Below are 19,148 nucleotides of genomic sequence, written 5' to 3'. Positions count from 1 at the left end.
CCTCTGTGAAGACAGGCAGAGTGCTTGCGACCCCTCAGTTCTTAGACCCTTGGGAAGCTGCCTTCTTCTGAATCACACGGGTGATTGTGAGGATCTGGCCCCTGAGACCGGGTCAGGACTCCATCTTCTGCACTGGCTATAGAGTCAGAGGCTTGATGGGTCATGAGCCACTGGCCAGAGCTCACCGAGACCCTGAAACCCAGGGGCATTTCTGTTCTGTTTTTTTGGAGTTCATGGCTCCATGGAACCTCGAGAGGGGATAAACAGCATCCCTTATTACGATAGAAAAGTCTCAGTGGAAAACTTAATGTGTGTGTGTGTGTGTGTGTGTGTGTGTGTGTGTGTGTGTGTTTGGAGGCTTTCCGGAGGCCTGGCCTAGTCGTTGGACAGATCCCTGAGAGAGGTGGGAGAGAGTGGGGAAAAGCGCAGACAGGACTATCATTCCGGTAGAAAGTCAACCTGTAGAACCTTTCTCGGTTTGACAGTGAACTTCTTCCTGAGTTGCTCTTCCATAAAGACCCCTCCCACTTCTTCCTAAATCCCTCTCCAGGTTCCTCCAAGGCCTGCCAGTCCTCAAAGCATCTTTTTCCTTCCTCACTCCCAGTTCCAGTTTTGTGAGGAAGCTCCCCACCCCTGCCCCGACCTGTGGTGGCCTCTCCCTCATTCTCAGACACAGCAGGGCGTTCGGACACAGCCGAAAGGCATCTGTACTGTGGCTCTGGCCCTTCTTTCGGAAGACAGTTGTGCCTCGTAATGAGTCCAGGAGATAGCCCATCCTTTCGGCTTTTTAATAAAACATGAATAGCTCCGTTTATGGCTTCCATTACTCTCACAGCACTTGAGCCTGGGTGGAATTGCACATTCGAATGGCTCTACCACTCATTTCCAGGCAACGATGCTGCTTCGTCAAACTTTTCCTGGATTAGATCCTGGCCACAGAGCAGAGGTTCAGGTGGCGCTGAATGAAGTCTCCTCTCCTCGGGATGGAGAGCAGCTGGCACACAGACCTCTCAGCTGCCTTTCTTGTCACTGCAAAGGGCCCCCCTGTTACCCCTAGGACAGAAACTCCTGGGCAGTAAGGCGAGGGCAGGTATCTGTGAGAAAGACTGACTTGTCAAGCCAGAAACATCTCACCTTCTTCCAAAGACATACAGGTTGTAGGAAAATAGCCATTCCCATTGCACACTGGCAGACTGGAGATTTAAAAGATAGACCATAACAAGCCTACTCGGCACTTGGTTTTTCTATTAGCCCCGTTTCGCAGATGGAGAGACTGAGGCTGAGAAGTCAGTGCCAACCCCTTCCCACATTCTATGTGATTTTTGTAGCATCCTTGGTGTCCCAGGAACCAGGGCCGTCCTGGAGGCAGTGTCAAGACCACAAAGAAGGTATGGGCAACTCCAGCAGAGCAGTAAACAGATGTTCAACGGGGGTTCAATCTAAGACCCTCCACTCGTACTGTGGGGTGATGGCCTTCAGGTAGGACAAGACGTCAAAGCTTTTGAAACCTTGAGCACCTACGCTGTGTCTCTCTGTCCTCCTGCACGGTTCGGTGAGCTGGCCTGGACTTCGAGATCAATGTCACATTTAACCTGCCAAGGCCTGGAGAGCCACCTTCCTGTGACAAAGTGCAGTCTGACTGACAGAGCTAAAAAGTACAGAGCTGGCGTCAGTGGAAAGCCGGAAGCACAGGATGGTTTGGGGGTCACTTTTCAAGTTGTGGACGGCGTTCAAGGAGAAGCTAATCTGTTTTTGCTCTTCTGTTGCTGCAAACCATTGTTAGCCACAGAAGGCAGATTTCGGCAAAAGAATTTCATTAAATACCGACTAATGCCAGATGCCCACTCAGAAAGCAGCGGTGGGTTCCATTACAGGATGAACTTCACTCCCACAGCTGACAGCTGACTAATATGTTAATTAGAAGCCCTGCCCCACCCCTGAGTCACCCAAACGCCTAAGTCCAGGAGAATGTGTATGTCGTACCGTGCGCCTAACCTAGTGGCTTGTACACCGAGGTTCTGACCTTGGACACTAACGTGACAAAGAAGTCTCGCCTGCCAGCATGAATAGTTAGCTTTCTTCCCATAGCTCTGAGGAAGTCTTAGGAACCCCGAGCCATGCCTTGATACCAGGGTGCTGGAATCACGAGGAAGGGATAGATAGCTGTGCTGAGGCACCATCTTCTAAGCTGTGGAGCTATGTAGGTTTCCACGCATTTCACAAGAAAGGAGTGATGCTGTCAGACTACGGGAGCGTCTAAGTACTGCTCTGGCGGTCTGCCACCAAAGTGGACCAAAGGAAATGTCCCTTCTCTTGTATAGAACTGGAACCATCTCCAGGAGTAAACATTCTTCCGGAGGGCTGTTGTGCTAGGGCTGAAGGCAACTCACTCGTTTGTCTCCTTTGTGATCTCACCGTCTTGCTGGTGACCCACAATGCATTTGTGATCTGAAGCCTCTCCACAGTCCTGCTCAATGGCTTCTGCTGACTGTTTGGTCCCCGCATTGGAGCTGTAAGACAGCAGCATCCTAGGACTAATCTGGGACCTGTTAGAGAGAGAAGGGCAGGCAGACAGGCCAGGTTCCAACACAAGCGGGGCAGTGATGGGACCGTGCAAATCACTGCAGAGCTCTGGGACTCTGGCTGGACTCATCTTCAAATGTCTGAAGGCATTTTGGTATTTCTTTACCTAGTGTTGGAGGGGATCTAAAAAGTTATAATAATAATATAGTAGAATTTAGATCTGTCTACAAAGAAGGGGACAGAACAATACAAAACCTTTAGTTTACGAGCTACTCGTAATTTGCATATGCAAATGTTACTTTATTAAAGAGAGCTGCAGTATATGTTTTCACATAACTACCATGGCTTAAATGGTCAGCTTGGGCTCCCTTGATGAAACCTTTAATTACAGAAGTGTTGTTAGCTGGATGTAGAGTGAGTAATGGCACTGGGTTTTACTGCCACACATGATGCAGCCACTTGCACCATAAATCCATTGACCTCATCTTGAATGATGTAGCCTGTAAGACAGAGTCGATTCATTATTTCTTAAGTAACAGGCTTTTGTTTTTTTTTTCTGTCTCTCTCTTCCTTTCCTTCTAATAATCGTTTGCTTCATTGGAAAAATTGCTTTTCCATATTTTTAGGTCAGCGTTCTGAAATGTGAATAAAGCCTTATTACGGTCAGGCCCACACCACCCCAAAAATGAGGCAGTCAGGCCACGCTGAAGTGGAGGCACTTTTAAAGGCTTCAGAAAAAGCAGTGGTAGGATTAGGCCTTTGCTGTTATGGAGAAGTTCGAGAAAATTGGATTTTGCCTCTGGTGTCTGTAATTATTTTTATGTAAGAAAAAAAATAAATATAGTGGAGAATTCTCATTTGATCATTAGGATGACCCATGAGTATTGTTTACTAATGACAGTTAAATGTGGAGGGAGAATTGCTAGGTTATATTTAGATTTTTTTTTTTTACCCTACTTGAAAAATATTTATCTTGTTTGAGGAAACAGGAATCCTCTGGAGGCCAAAAAAAAAAAAAAAAAAAAAAAAAAGAATAAAGAAATCTGTCAGTTTAAAAACCAATTAATGATTTCGCAAAACTTTTCCCTCCTATCATTAAAGAACAAGATCGAAAGGAGGCATGCCAGAAAAGTTGTGTGTTATTTTAATTAGTTTAAGTCATTGATGATTTTTTTTTCCCAGTTCATGAAGAAAGAAGCCATGTTTGGTCCCTCAGTTCAAACTTACTCATTTTCTATTTTAGGCTTGCTACATATGCAAGCTATTAAAACAGAAGCAGATACTTTTATTTCATGGTAGACTTTAAGTGCTTCATGATTGTGATTATAACTTTTTTTTTTTTTTTTTTTTTTTGGAGACAGGGGCTCACTTTGTAGCTCTAGCTGTCCTTGAACTCGAAATGTAGACCAGTCTGGACTTAAACTCACAGGAATCCTCCTGCCTCCCAAGGGCTGAGATTAAATTGTCACTGTGCCTGTCTTTAACTTTATTTAAATATCATATTTTCACTGTTTACTTAACCTTAATCTAGATAAGAAACGTGAAGGTCATTGGGCGCGGTGGTACACACACCTTTAATCTCAGTGCTAGGCAGGCAGAAGCAGGAGGATCTCGGTGAGTTCAAGCTCATACCGGTCTACAAATCCAGGAGTGCTGGGACTGTTACACAGAGAAACCATGTCTGGAAAAACAAACACATGAAGACATGTGATGGTCAGCCGTGCTCTATGGAGCAGTTTTCATGTATTTATAACTAAACATCCCAAGAGTCCAGGAGCCCCTAGAACACTGTCGGGGAGAGAAAACAGAGATGAACATCGGGATAGTTATGTTTTAATCACTTTGGTGGCTCCTGGTGGCAACAGTTTTGACAGCTACGTTTCAGGAATTCCCTTCTCATCAAAATCCACTCGAGAACATTCTTATGTCAGATTTTTAGCAGAAGTATTGGGAAAGGACAAACAAAAACTGGTCCATGCCTAAGAAGGTATCTTATTCAACCTCACACTGTCAAGATTAAGAACCAAAAGTATCAATGAGGGGAAAATCCACTGAGAAGGACAGAGTGGATTTCCACATGCAGCCCCACATCTGCCTCGTACACACCCACGATCACACCCTCTCATGTCGCCACTGTTTACCGAAAGGGAGGCTGCCAATTAGATGAGAGGCGTAATCAAATGCCCGACATATGTTGTTTGTGCATTGCTTCTGCGACCGATACATTATTTAAAATGTATCTTTTAATCACATCAGTTTACGATGGTTAAAAAACGCAGACACACGTGCTTGCACGCGATAGTAGGACAAGCACTCTTCGAAACCAAGGTCTCCCTTAGAGCAGCACTTGAGTCCTCGCTAAACTGCGGGGAGACGGTCAACACACTCGAGAGGGTGCGAGTTTCGCAATCCGTTCTCTGCTGCTGTGTGGCCCGAGTGCTATGGGAATGGTAAAGAAAGAAAGAAGAAGGAGGGGAGAAGGGTCGTGTGTGTAAAATCCTGTCAAGAAAAGTGAGGGACTGGAAGAACTATTGAAAATTTTGACATCTGTTTATCTGTTTATAGCGATGGCAAGATCACTCATATTAATTCTTGTTTAAAATGCCATATGAAGGGAAGACATTTGTGCAAACAAGAGTCATATTTGAATTGTAGATCCTGTCTTTGCCATCTGTGAGAGCTGATGGTGTTGCAAAATTAATGTGTTAATGAAATCACAATAATTTCTCCAAAGTAATGGGTTCCGAAGCCGAGAAGGACTATTTTTTTTTTTTTTTGAACTTTGGTGTCTAGTGATTTTCAATTGGGAAAGTGTCTGAACCTTTAATTAGCTCTGCAGCCCAGCTTTAAAATAAATTTGGTGATATCTTGCTTTTGCCAGGAGTAGATCCGAAGGGGGGTGGGGGGGGTGGAAGCCATAACAACTTTTGGAAAGTGTTCTCTGGTGTTTGAAGAGTTGTTAAATAAGACTGTCTGCCAAGAAATGTCACCAAAATCCTGACTGCTGAGAAAGAGTGGGCAAACAGCTCAGAAAATAATTCTAGCTTGCCGCAACATCACGGGTTGGGAGAGCTGAACCTCACACAGACTTCATGACTAAGTCCAAGTTTCTCCTTGGAAGCCAGACATAGCCGTGTTCAGCGCTTTACATGATTGGTTAGCACAGCGCACCCTCTCCAACCCTTTATTGGATACAGTGTAAAGCACAGGGGCTTTACAGAAGGGGGATTTTAAAGAGGTTATGTTGCATGAGTATTGAGCTGCCTGGAGATTCCTTCCCTCAACATTATGTAGATATGTATTTCCACGAGCCTGTTAGGCAACTGAAAATATGAAGGCAATTGCACTGAGTAGGTGTGCTAGGAAAATGGACGGGGCAGGTGTACAGGGCAGGTGTAGGGGGCAGGTGTATGGGGCAGGTGTACAGGGCAGGTGTACAGGGCAGGTGTACGGGGCAGGTGTACTGGGTAGGTGTCCTGGACAGGAATACTCCATTTCGTCAGGGTCATCTTTCAAGTCGTTTCTAAACTGTTAATACAGGTTTTCGAAAAGGGGGGGAAAAAGAGTGAAAATGTGGTTGTTGCTAATTTTGAGGATCCTATTTATTAAGCGAATTCTTCATTTCACGAACATTTCAGAAATGTACCCTATAAAGGGTTCCCTTCAACTTATCCGGGAAATGATGGTAAAGTTTAGCAGAGCCTTTACCGGGAAATGATGGTAAAGTTTAGCAGAGCCTTTATGTGAAGCATGAAACACCATGTGCCCGCGAAAGCTGTTTATCTTACGTGTTGTGGTTTCTGTTACTGTGTTGTAGGTGTGTGACTGGTGTAAACACATAAGGCATACAAAAGAATACCTGGATTTTGGGGACGGGGAGAGAAGGCTTCAGTTCTGCAGTGCAAAATGTCTCAATCAATACAAAATGGACATTTTCTACAAAGAGACACAGGCCAACCTTCCAGCTGGGCTGTGCGGCACGTTACACCCTCACATGGAGAGCAAAGCAGAAGGCACCGGGGTGCAGCTGCTCACTCCAGACTCTTGGAATATCCCGCTAACAGATGCTCGGAGGAAAGCCCCCTCCCCCGTGGCTGCAGCTGGCCAAAGCCAGGGCCCTGGCCCCTCCTCGTCCACCACCGTTTCTCCATCTGACACTGCCAACTGCTCTGTCACTAAAATCCCCACGCCAGTGCCCAAGTCCCTCCCCATCAGCGAGACTCCAAGCATCCCTCCCGTCTCAGTCCAGCCACCTGCTAGCATCGGACCTCCACTGGGTGTCCCGCCTCGCAGTCCTCCCATGGTGATGACCAACCGCGGCCCAGTGCCTCTGCCCATCTTCATGGAGCAGCAGATCATCCAGCAGATCCGCCCGCCCTTCATCCGTGGCCCACCGCACCACGCCTCCAACCCCAATAGCCCCTTGTCCAACCCCATGCTCCCGGGCATTGGGCCCCCGCCCGGTGGCCCCAGGAACCTAGGCCCCACTTCCAGTCCCATGCACAGGCCCATGCTCTCGCCCCACATCCACCCCCCAAGTACCCCTACCATGCCTGGGAACCCCCCAGGGCTGCTGCCCCCGCCGCCCCCGGGCGCGCCCTTGCCCAGCCTTCCCTTCCCTCCGGTAAGCATGATGCCAAACGGCCCGATGCCGGTTCCCCAGATGATGAACTTCGGGCTGCCATCGCTGGCCCCGCTGGTGCCGCCCCCAACGCTGCTCGTGCCGTACCCAGTTATCGTGCCCCTGCCGGTGCCCATCCCTATCCCTATCCCTATCCCCCACGTGAACGATTCCAAGCCCCCCAACGGATTTTCCAGCAACGGGGAGAGCTTCGTTCCGAGCGCCCCGGGCGACTCCTCGGCGGCGGGAGGCAAGGCTGGTGGACGCTCCTTGTCCCCGCGGGACTCCAAGCAGGGCTCTTCCAAGTCAGCCGACTCGCCGCCCGGAAGCTCCGGCCAGGCTCTGAGCCTGGCGCCCTCGGAGCGCGGTCGCGGGGAGGTGGTGGACCTGACCCGGCGCGCGGCCAGCCCCGCGGGCGCGGGAGGCCAGCCGGGCTTCGCGGGCGTGCTGCACGGCCCGCAGGACGGCGTCATCGACCTGACCGTGGGCCACCGAGCCCGGCTGCACAACGTGATCCACCGCGCGCTGCACGCTCACGTCAAGGCGGAGCGCGAGCCGGGAGCCGCGGAGCGCAGGACCTGCGGCGGCTGCAGGGACGGCCACTGCAGCCCGCCCGCCGCCGGCGACCCCGGCCCGGGCGCCCCCGCGGGTCCGGAGGCCGCCGCCGCCTGCAACGTCATCGTGAACGGCACCCGCAGCGCTCCCGCGGAGGCCAAGGGCGCGGAGCCCCCGCCCGAGCAGCCGCCGCCCCCTGCCCCTCCCAAAAAGCTGCTGTCGCCCGAGGAGCCCGCGGTGAATGAGCTGGAGTCGGTCAAGGAGAACAACTGCGCTTCCAACTGCCACCTGGACGGGGAAGTCACCAAAAAACTGATGGGGGAGGAAGCCTTGGCGGGGGGCGACAAGTCAGACCCGAACCTTAATAACCCCGCGGACGAGGACCACGCCTATGCTCTGCGGATGCTGCCCAAGACCGGCTGCGTGATCCAGCCTGTGCCAAAACCCGCAGAGAAGGCTGCCATGACGCCGTGCGTCATCTCCTCGCCCATGCTCAGCGCTGGCCCCGAGGACCTGGAGCCGCCGCTCAAAAGGAGGTGCCTCCGAATTAGAAACCAGAATAAGTAAAAAAAAAAAGGTTTGTATGTCCACCTGGGCGCTCCTCCAAGAGACAGTACCCTTCGCCTTGCTTCTTAAGGCAGAGGTGAGATGCAGACATCACCATACTGTCCCTTACAGGTACCTTCGACGGTTTGGTCCAACACCTAAGACAGTATTGTTTAGTTACCATTACCACCATTACCAGGTTACACCCAACAGACAGTTGAGAGCCAAGATCACTCAAGCCCTTGAATCTGAGTTGAAAGCAACTCTCTTGTTACACGCTATTTTCTTCTTTTCGAGTTCATACCTAATTTACCCAACTGGAAAAGGGGGGCTTGGGAGGGTGAATTACTTGAGGAATCTTAATGTACAGAAATGTCTGGGTAACCCATCAGCTGGGCAAACGTCTAGAGCTGGTAGTTCCTTTGGCAGACTCTTACTCTAGCTTCTCAAGATGACCATATCTGTGGGCTAAAATGAGAAACTAGCCTCCAGGCTAACCTAGCACTCTCCCTTATCCGGGACTCAGTGGCTGAACTGATGAGTCTCACTTCTACATGTAGACCTTGGTGAAGCAGGAGACACATCTCTGTACCCTATGACTTCTGTACCCAACTTACAACCCAGCGAGCCAACAGTTCTTTGAGATGACAGGGACCACACGTGAGCCACTGTAGTGTCTTGCCAATCCGAGTAGAGTGGGCATCGGTAGCATATTACCAGGAAGGAAGCTGCGGCTGAGAGATATTTGCTCAGCCAGAGCTTGTGGGTGGAGGACCCAGTGCTGACTTCAGGCCTATCCAGCCAATCTCAGAGCGTGAGCTCTCCCATCTACCCAAGTGTGCGACAAGCCAAAACCTAGGTTGTTTATTAACCGATTATAGAAAGGAAAAGAGAGATGGCTATTCCTCAAGCATTTAACCTAGACACTGCTCCTTCCCTGGGCCGGGGACACACAGGAGAATGTACAAAGTAGGTCCACTACATCCTATGGTGGAGGATGTGAGTCCAGGCAGGAAGGAGGCCTGGGTGAGGGGAACCAGGAAGAGCATTCTTCATACGGTGTGCAGGCTCTTCTGAGTGTTTTCCCTTGGAGTTAGATTCTCTTGGTGGAGAAATAGGATTGAGGACCTTGTCCAAGGTTATCTCACCTGTGAGCAGAGCTGCCATTCAAATCCAAGTTGTGAAGTCCAAAGCTAAATTCCCTTTCAAGCTCTGTAGGAGAATAGGCTAACAAGTCCCTCAGTCACCGCGTTTGCCAAAATTCTCTTAGGGCCTTGAGGGAAAGTTCATTAAACACAGCAACAAGCTTCCACTTACCAACTTGCCCAGTATTTTTTTTAATAACATCCTTGTTTTTCCAGCCACAAACATGACCCCAGACCACCAACCTGTTGCTTTCATAGTGGGAACATGGGCTCTTTATAGCCAGAGCACAAGGCGTATTGGTTAGTGCGAGAATCTTTTCTTGGCCGCCATGGTTGGAAAGGAGACTGGTGGCTTTACCAGGGGGAGCAGAACACAGGAAATGAGGTCACCATTCCTTCCCATTAGCCTATGATTTCTTCAGTCTGAAGGCAGGTGGCCTTGGCCTTCTTGATGGTATGACAACTGAAAACGCCCCAGATAACCTAACCTACTTGACAATGCTTTGAGTGAAGGATTGACTGTGACCCCTCCCCTGAAAAGGTGAGCACCTTCAGAAATGACTGGAAATGGACACACACACACACACACACACACACACACACACACAAGGAAGAATGGGAGTGTTGAAAAATCTCATTGCCATTACTGTGCCGAGAGATCAGGACAGAAACAACCACACACCCAATAAGTATCCAAAGACCGAAGGTCATTAAAAGCGTTAAGTCGTAGGAATGGCTGTCTGGGTGAGCTATGTTTCTGAAGCAGCCATCGGGCAAGGGTATTTTCAGGGATCAGCATCACTACTAAAAGTGTAAGCTTGCCAATAACCAAGTCTAGAAGATGCTGTGACCGAATTGTCTCTTAACACTTGTGATGGGAGAGTCCTTACTGTGGGCCTCCCAAGAAATTACAGTTCTTTTTTAACGTCAGGCATGGGTTTTGAGCTGCCAAGAGGAGGCAAGGCAAGAGATTTAAGGGGAAGGGGGGGACAGTAAGTCAACAGTGTACCCAAGTAGACCACTGGTCCCATGTCAACCCAGGACACAGCCTCCTCCTGCTGTAATCCACCCTCCTCTGACCCTTCTGATTTTCTGCACAGAAGGTGCTGTTTCCACTCTACCCCACAGGAACTTACACAGTTGGGGAAGTTAGAACTGCATCTCTGAACTAAGGACTGAGTACCCATTGTGCCCCAATAGTGAACACTCCTTGGCAACAAGTTAAAGTCAAAATGAAAGCATTAAAAGAATAAAAAAATAAATGAAAGCCAGGGCTGGGAGATGGATGCCTCGGTGGGCAAAGCACTTGTCACATAAGCACAAGGAGCCCCAGTCCCGTGTAAAAAGTGACATGTCATGGTGAGAACCTGTAGACCCCGGTACTGTAAGTCAAAGACAGGATCCTTGTGGAGGTCTTGCTGTACACCCATATGCCTAAATCAGTTGTCTCCTCTTTATCATGCCATACCATAATTTTGAAGAATACATTTCGAAATCTGCAAGCCACTAGATTTGCCTTCAAAGAACTGGACACATTGGTGAGATTTCTGCAAACCACAGACTTCCTCTTCCATTTTGAAATTATTCTGTCCCCGCTTCCCTCACTTTATTCGTTCCTGTTTGTTTGTATGGCTACAAATGATTCCAACGGGCAGATGTTTCTCCCATATGCAGACCTGATTAGGTTTAGTTGAAGATTTTTAGAAGGTCGTAAACTCTCTTTAATCGCCAATGTTTAAAACTAGGAATACCAACCCTGCTGCCTCAGTAGCTAGAAAAAAACATCCCCACAAATAATAATGAAAACAATGTATGAACACTGCCTAAACCATTCTCCCCACACAGAATTCCATTGGCAAATGGGATGGTCTCCGCTTTGCTGATGCCTGGAAGCTTGCTGGGTAGCTGTCTGAACTCAGAGGAATGTTTGTACTAGAATCCTTACAGTTTACATTTATTTATGGTACGTCGGGGAGTTCAGAGTAACCATGTGTAAATTTTTGAAGATATTCAAAGAAAATATCCTCATTCCTTGGTTATCCGGGGAAATAACATATTTTTTAAACACAATAATCAGTGGAAAAAATGAAAACCAGCCATAACCCTTTTACCCCATTCTTTATGCTGTCCTTGAGCAGTAGAGCCACACAGTTCCCTCTGCTCTCTGGGTCTCCAATCTCTTACATGCTTCCAGAACTGTGGAAATGGGTAGAGAGAATGCGTGACTCCTGGCCCAAATTCCACAGTGTTCCTCCCGGCTCCTCAAACTCTGCGTTTGAAGAAAGCTGGAGGAGGTTCACATAATTTGGGCTTCTTGGAGCTTAGTCTCGTCATAGAGCCACGAGCCCCAAACCAGCGTTTCAACGTACAGGGTTTGCCTCACTCGAGGCCAAATAAGAGGCGATAAGGTACTCATTGCTGAGTTCATTTCTCACACTGAAAAATTCGAGACAGCAGGCTGTCATGGAGGGCGTGGGAAAATCGGAATATCACCGTGGGTTCCCACTTTTAAAGAAAAGAAAAACTATAACAGAGTGGAGGGGAGAAATTGGTACAAGTGGGAATTCCCCACCTAGGCTAGACCTGCGCTGTTTATGCTGAAGTATTTAATGATTAGAAATAGCCACTGGGTGACAGTACCTGAATTAAAGGTTATTCTGTCCTCCATTTGCACTTGGCATAGTTCTGGGTAGAAGGGCTACAAAGAGCCACTAAAGGCACCAGGCTGGTTTGTCTACACCTGGAACAGGTGAGTACATTTAGGAGGGAGCTGTTGTGATCACCAGCTTTCTGAAAGAACAGTGGGGAGACGAAGCACAGAGATGTTTATCCAAAGGACCCCCTCCCGCCTGTATCCTTAGTACCAGGGGTTTGTAGAGGGAAGAAACTTAATATGCGACTTTTCCATATTATGTGAGTGAGGTTCAGATAGAAAGTGGAATAAGGTGTGACCAGGTGGTTAGTACTTCGGGACAAAGCCATAACCTTGTCATTGGAGAAGTACCAGAACTGAATTGAGACAAGAGAAACATTTGGTGCACAGCCTTGCAAGGAGGACCCACTCCACCCTGTAAGTGTGGTGGTGCTCCCCAGATCTTCTAACCCCACTCCAAAGTTGGTCTCCTTTCCCTGGATCTGGTCTGTAGGTGACCTTCAGAACTTCCCCGTGCGAGTAAATGGAAAGTTTTATGTGCACACTCGTTGTTTAGGGATGGTAAAGTCCATAGATTTGGAGTCCATCTACCTCTGAAGGACTACCTTGCATAGTTAGAAAGCAATATTGGAACCGGATTTCTTTTCTTGTTGCTCCAAGGGGGCTGAGTTAATTACCAGTTAAAAATGAGAATGTGGTTTTTTGGCAGTTTCTGCCTAATGTCACAAAGCCACAGTTACTGAAGACCTTTAAATGTTTACTTTAGTGACGGTACAAAAAGTTAAAGCTGCCGTACCCAGTGAGGGCCTGTGGTGACAGAAAGAACGTAAAACAAGATAAGATTCAGGCTAGATACTACCCAGGCACCTGAACTCCCAAAGTTTATACATTATGGGAGACACCGTCTTATGGGAAAATGTCGCTGAGACAAAGGGAAGAGACTGACTGGAGTCACAGAAGTGGACAGGTGAGTGGAACCGGTGCGGGTGGGAGGCAGGCTAGAAGATCTGGGGAGAGCATCCCAGTACCCCAGCATGAAGAGAAAGAGGGGGGCTAACAAATGCAAAACAGGAAGCATTTGACCCACTATTAACAAGCAAGCCATTACCCAGAAGGCCCTGGAAATAGGTGAATGACCAGGTGCTATTGTCCCTTGTCACACTGAAAGTGTTGCCTGCATCATCATGACTCAGTCACTCTGACCCACTTCCGTGCAGATAAGCCTTGTGAAGAGGCAGAGGTGTCTAAGGGACCCACATACACATACAGTGTGGAACACTCACTCTCCCCTTCCCAGACTCCCCTGTTCAAAGAGATCCCGCCAAAGGGGTGGGAAGGCTATTCTATTCTCCTTCCCCATGTCCTGTACAGAGGTTTGCCTCCTCCGGATGCCATGTTAGTGTGCGTCTATGTGGATGGATACATTTATGTGTGAGTAAATTATTTTAAGAGCTTCAAAAGGCATAAAGGCAATTCATTTAGACAAAGAGATAAACCAGCTTTAAGAGACCATATAGTTGGGTATGGCCTGTGTTTGATAGGCCAGTCAGGCGGGCAGCTCTAAATACCAAGCAAATGATGTTCTTTTTCAGATTTCTGGTTCTCCAGAGCACTAATGGTCGGGGGATGGGGGAGAAGAGGTGTGGACCCAGAATGGCAATTAATTGTATGGCCAACAACAGAGTGGGAACAATATGTTTTAATTTTTTTAAATTGCTTTTTATGTTTAAAGAGGCTTTCCCTGCATGTATGACTGTGCACCATATGTGCGCTAGTGCTCATGGAAGCCAGAAAGCATTGGAGCCCTGGGGACTGGAGTTACAGACGGTCGTGTGGGTGCTGGGAATTGAGTCCTAGACCTCTGGAAGAGCAGCCAGTGCTCTGAACCTTGGAGTCATCGCTCCAGCCCCAGTACAGATTATTTTAAGGTTCGTCTTGAAAATGCTACACTTAAAATGATTGGGGCAAAAATAGACCACAAAACAAACCTTGGGGTTAATAGCCAGTGCTTTCAAATAGTTCCTAAGTGCACGTCCTTCTTGAGAGGAGCGTGCGAGCTGACCAAAATGGTCAGGGCTCTGGCCAAACCTGGCTGTGCCCACTGTTGTCTCATCAATGTTTCTTCAAACCTCCAGTGACAAGCTGTTTTGCTTTGAGTAAAGCACAAAGCAGAGAGCTGGATGCTGGTGTTTAAAGCATCACAGGTGAGGGCGTGCTCAGGAACTCATTTGGTAAGAGTCGGGTCTAACGTGCAAAAGACACACTTAAAATGTCTGTCCTTCTCTCCTTTGCAAAGCTCCCTTCCCCAGCCAAAGGTTTTCTCTTGAAAATGAGTGGCAGTCCCATGTAGCATGTGTGTCAATTTGTAACGATAGCCTCCCCCCAGCTGCCTTGCACTCCAGTGTTTCTAAAATGTTGCCATCTTCGGCTTGAGGTAACCCACAATAACAAGAGTATCTAGAAGCGCCCTGGCTGAGCTGCTTTCGGGAGAGAAGAGCAACCTGTCTTTTATCCTTCCTTTCCTGCTTTAAAATCCAGACTGCAACAGGATTGTTTTCTAAAGGAATCTGTACGTCCGTGCTTTAAAACTTGTGCAGACTGGGTGTTGCGTGAGGAGGAACGATCAGGTTTAGGTTTCCCTACAAAGTTCTGCATGCCGTCAACAAGCTCTTTTGATATTTTAAACCCATATTTAGAGTAATTTCAAGATATTTGGAGTACGTGTGGTTAAATGTAAAAAACTTCGTCATTATGATCTGTTAGCTGCTTATACTTTAAATATTTATAAGCCATTTTTAAGTACTTGATCCAAAAGCCATCTCCCATAGAATACTGTAATTGCATGCTATCCAAGCACTATTATGGAAGATTTGGGGAAAGTCATAGCACGCAGGCACATTTTTCCTGCTTTTCTGGTTTTAATTCAAATGCCATTTTTAGTGGATTCGGCTTTTTTTTTTTAATGTGTCAAAATTCCTAAACATGATTGGTTGTCTGCTATTTAATCTCCCAGTCCTCAAAAGGTAAAATGTTCTCGCTTGAACCAGGTTGAGGTCGCTTCTTCTCCTGAAAGTGGTTGTGAGGTTCCCATTATAAGGTCAGATCTCAATCTGTGTGCGTCTGAGCCGGAAGCATCAGAATCTTTCTCCAAAATGTCTCAGGGGCAACTCGTTGGTGGATAGAATGGATTTGTTACTTTGCCTCCAGTCACAGTCAAGTTGGAAGGTGAAACTTAGTGGTCTCTGTCAGCAGGAGCCTGTTTGGGCACTTTCGAAAAAGACAAGGGGAGAGTACCTTCCAAACTCACAATCCACTTAAGCTTCAGAGGTCATAAATCATAGACTGCTCACATGCCTCTGGGGCTTACACTCTTTTATGGCCAGCAAAATACAACCTTCTGGTAAGGATGGAGGGAAAAGAAGGCTTAAGAAGGCTCATAAACCTGCCCGGACATCTATTAGCGCGTACCAAATAGGGTTTTCATGAGCTAAGTGTAAATGAGTCAGAAACATATAGATAGAATTTCTTTTAAAGTACACATGGGTTTAAAAATTAAAGCCAAAGTGCTTGGCAAAATAAGGTTTGGTTTTAGCCAAACCCCAAATGTTCGAGAGAGAAAAAATTGTTCTAGAGATTGCCAAACCAAAAATATACCCAGGTCCCTCCATTTCTCCCATTTGATATGATGACATCATAAACGTGGGACTTAATGGCTATTTTCACATCCTCCAAGGTTCGAGCAATGTGGTTGTCAGAAGATGATTGAAAAACTATGAAAATTTTGAGTAGAAAAACCGTATGGCCCTGTACATGAAGACCAGGGCTACCGGTTCATGGTCTTGTCCTGGTTTTGAGTGTTCCTTCCCCGTGAGCACACACACTGCTGTTGGTCTCGGCTGGGTACATTTGTGTACATGTGTGTGTTCTCTTCTGTACAGAAATAACTTTTTTCCGAGACAGAATCTTATGGATTCCAGGATGGCCTCAAACTTTCTTTGTAGCTGAGGGTGACTTTAAACTTGTCATCCTCCTGCTTACCTGCCCTCAAGTTCTGGGATTAGGTAACTGTAACATCATGTCTAGATTATATGGTGTTAAGGATCAAACTTAGGCCTTCTCGCATGCTAGGCAAGCATTTACCAGTGGAACAACATCTCCAGCCCCCAGGAGTTAAGACATTTTAAAATCCTTTATTTGGTACTTATAAATCCTTAATTTGTACTTAACTTATATTCTACAATCCATAAAGCCTAATAAACCCTTAGTTATGTCCAAAAACAGAGGGATGGAGACAGTTCTTTTTGTTAATTGATTGTTCATAGATAATCTTCATTTCTCCACAGAATAAAACAACCATTTGCCACTGGTAATATCTAGTTTTTATTGTGGTTATTCTATTTATAGATAGAGAAATAAAGAAAACGGGGGGGTTGGAGATTTTTGGGTTAGGGTCTTTATTTTGGGAGAGTTAAGAGGCAAGAAATAGCCAAAGCTCCTTTTATTAGAAGTGCCATCTGAACGTGCGAGTTACTATGTTACAGAAACGTGGGATCCCAGGAAGAATAGGCTGGAGCCAACATCCTACCATTGTACTGCTTGGCTGGGGATAGACAGAGTAGGTCTTATTGAACAGCTCAATGAGAAGGGGCTCTCAATGGCGTTGTCTAAAGCATATGGTTCAGTTAGCTTCTCAGCCCAAGAAGGAATGGGGGCTATTGGGCAGGGTCAGAGGCCTTAAGGGGACAGCCAGATATCAAGGCACAGGTGCATCTCAGAGCAAGCTGTGTTGCCTTTGGACCAAAGGACTGGGCCACAGAGGGCTTGGGAGAGTGAGGAGGAGCCGGAGATGGAGGACAGGAGGTAGAGGGATTGGTTCTGTACGTGGTAATGTCCTGGGGCAGAGGAGTAACAATGAGATTTGCCTTTGAGGAAAATTATTTCAGGGACTGTTCATAGACTGAAAGAAGTGAGAGAAGACTGGTTTGGATTTTGCAATGACAGGCTAATTACCAGCAGTGGGTGTGAGGCGTTGACTGCCGTATCTGTGCCTTCAGTGAAGACATCATAGCAGGGCAGTGGAGAACCTTCTCTGTCCCAGGTAGACCTAAGGTGACCTCCTGGCTTAGGGTAGAAGGTAATCTCATAGCCAACAGCATTCCTTGGTCAAGAAGGGCATGATGATGGGCCCTAGGTTGCCATGGAAACAGAAGTTCTACTTCCCACCCCACCCCAGCTAGCGGCAATGACCTGAGGCCAGCTGGGTAAGGCGTGATGTGAGATATTGTCTGACAGTCTTCACTTGTGTGAGGGAGTTAAGAGTACTAGGGGGCTGTGCAGAAGTCGGGTCTATTCTAGACAAAGACTTCCCTCATGAAGGCCAGGAAGCCTTCAGGGACAGACACCCAGTGATGCTAGACTTCCATTCTTGGTCTGAAGAGCAGAAGAAAGGCTACTGGAACAGGGCATATGGGGATGTTAGCTCTCAGACACCTGCAGACATTTTCTCAGAAATGCAATCAAATCCTCCCAGGTCATGCGGCTCAGGAGATTCTCTTAGATCCATTTCCCCCTCCGTAGCTCTAGACCTGTAGTCTCTCCACATGTGGTCAAAAGGAGACTCCTGATAGTGACGGAAGCCAATAGCATGGTTTTATGGAGGAAAAAAAATTTCTGGTTCGAGCCTCAGTGGGTCTTTTTGTGAGAAGGAAGAAGTGATGTCAGCTACATGACGAGATTTCAGTGAGAGGGAGCATGTAAAGGGACATGTAGAGTGTAGGTGCCAATTGCCCAGTCATCATCCCAAGCCTAGAGTAAGACCTGCCTGGATTTGAAAACCAACTCTCCAACTTTTTAGTTATGATTTGGGCAAGTTTTACAGCGTCTCTCAGCTGGCATTTTTGTCCTTAAATAAATGTAACAATTAATAACCATATACCCATCAAGTAGTTTCTGTAACAATGTTTTGCATGTTTCATACTGGCAACAATATTGTATGTGTGCCCTTTTAAAGCCCGTTAGCTAGGTAAAGAGACTGGACACGTTTGCGGTAAACAGAGGCTTGTAAACAGTAAACAGTACCTGAGGTTGTCTTCCTTGACATGCATTTAAGGGAAACAGTGACCCCAATCCATAGAGCTGTCAGTGCCAGTGAGCTTCCTGGCACCAGGCACGTGTTTATTATAAAGACTGCCCCCGTGGCTCTGTAGCCCAGAACTTCTACCTCTGCGTGTGCTCTGGAGAACAGTACCACGTTGTTCTGCTCAGAGGTTAGAGAGGCCACGGCAAAAGTCCCATCCGATTTCTCCAACCACCTGGAGTACAGGCTGAGACAGGAAGTAGCTATTGAAGGTCACTTAAGAACCTAAGTCCTCATCTCTTTCTGTCCAGGACACTGGATCTGATCAAGGCTGCTTAAGTTACAAACCCTGCGCCAAGGACCAGGGTCACATTCTGCCACCCCCTGAGCAGCAGTCTCTCTCCCAACAGCTTATTTCAGAGAGGAATTAGGCACAAATACACATCTGGACTCAAGGGTCTCAAGGCTGCCAAGAAGCAGCCATTGACCACAGGCCCCCGCCTCGCTGATTTGAGGGGAATCCAGTTTCCTGTTTTCACATTTACATTTACATAGTGCTGTCCTCACTAATGGGTCTCTCTCTCTCTCTCTCTCTCTCTCTCTCTCTCTCTCTCTCTCTCTCTCTCTCTTCCCCCCTCTCTCATGTGTGTGTGTGTCTGTTTCTCTTTGTCTCTCTCTCTCTCTGTCTCTCTCTGTCTCTCTGTCTCTCTCTCTCTCTCATGTGTGTGTGTGTCTCTGTTTCTCTGTCTCTCTGTCTCTCTCTCTGTCTCTCTCTGTGTGTCTGTCTGTCTCTCTGTCTCTCTGTCTGTCTGTCTGTCTGTCTGTCTCTCTGTCTGTCTGTCTGTCTGTCTCTCTCTCCCCCCTCTCTCTCTCTCTCATGTGTGTGTGTCTGTCTCTCTCTGTCTCTGTCTCTGTCTCTCTCTCTCTCTCTCTCTCTCTCTCTCTCTGCTACTGTTCGTAAACAATACATAATGTGTGAGAAAAGTTGCTCTTTCCTTATGTCTTAAAATCTACCAGGAGTCCTCAGGT

At 47.4% G+C, this 19,148-nt stretch overlaps 1 protein-coding gene across 4 annotated transcripts in view; it reads left to right on the top strand.

Moving 5' to 3' along the window:
• Window positions 1-19,148, top strand: part of Sobp (sine oculis binding protein homolog) — a 179,142-nt gene that overhangs the window by 151,841 nt on the left and 8,153 nt on the right. For all 4 annotated transcript variants that reach the window (NM_001104640.2, XM_087597559.1, XM_087597558.1 and 1 more), the window contains 1 exon segment: window positions 6,341-8,276. In NM_001104640.2, coding sequence (NP_001098110.1) covers window positions 6,341-8,266 — 1,926 coding nt within the window. In that variant the 3' untranslated portion in view covers window positions 8,267-8,276.

Source organism: Rattus norvegicus, chromosome 20 (genome assembly GCF_021556685.1).
Source record: "Rattus norvegicus strain SHRSP/BbbUtx chromosome 20, alternate assembly SHRSP_T2T, whole genome shotgun sequence".
In the NCBI taxonomy this organism is placed as follows: Eukaryota; Metazoa; Chordata; class Mammalia; order Rodentia; family Muridae; genus Rattus; species Rattus norvegicus.
This window is presented reverse-complemented; position numbering and strand designations above follow the sequence as displayed.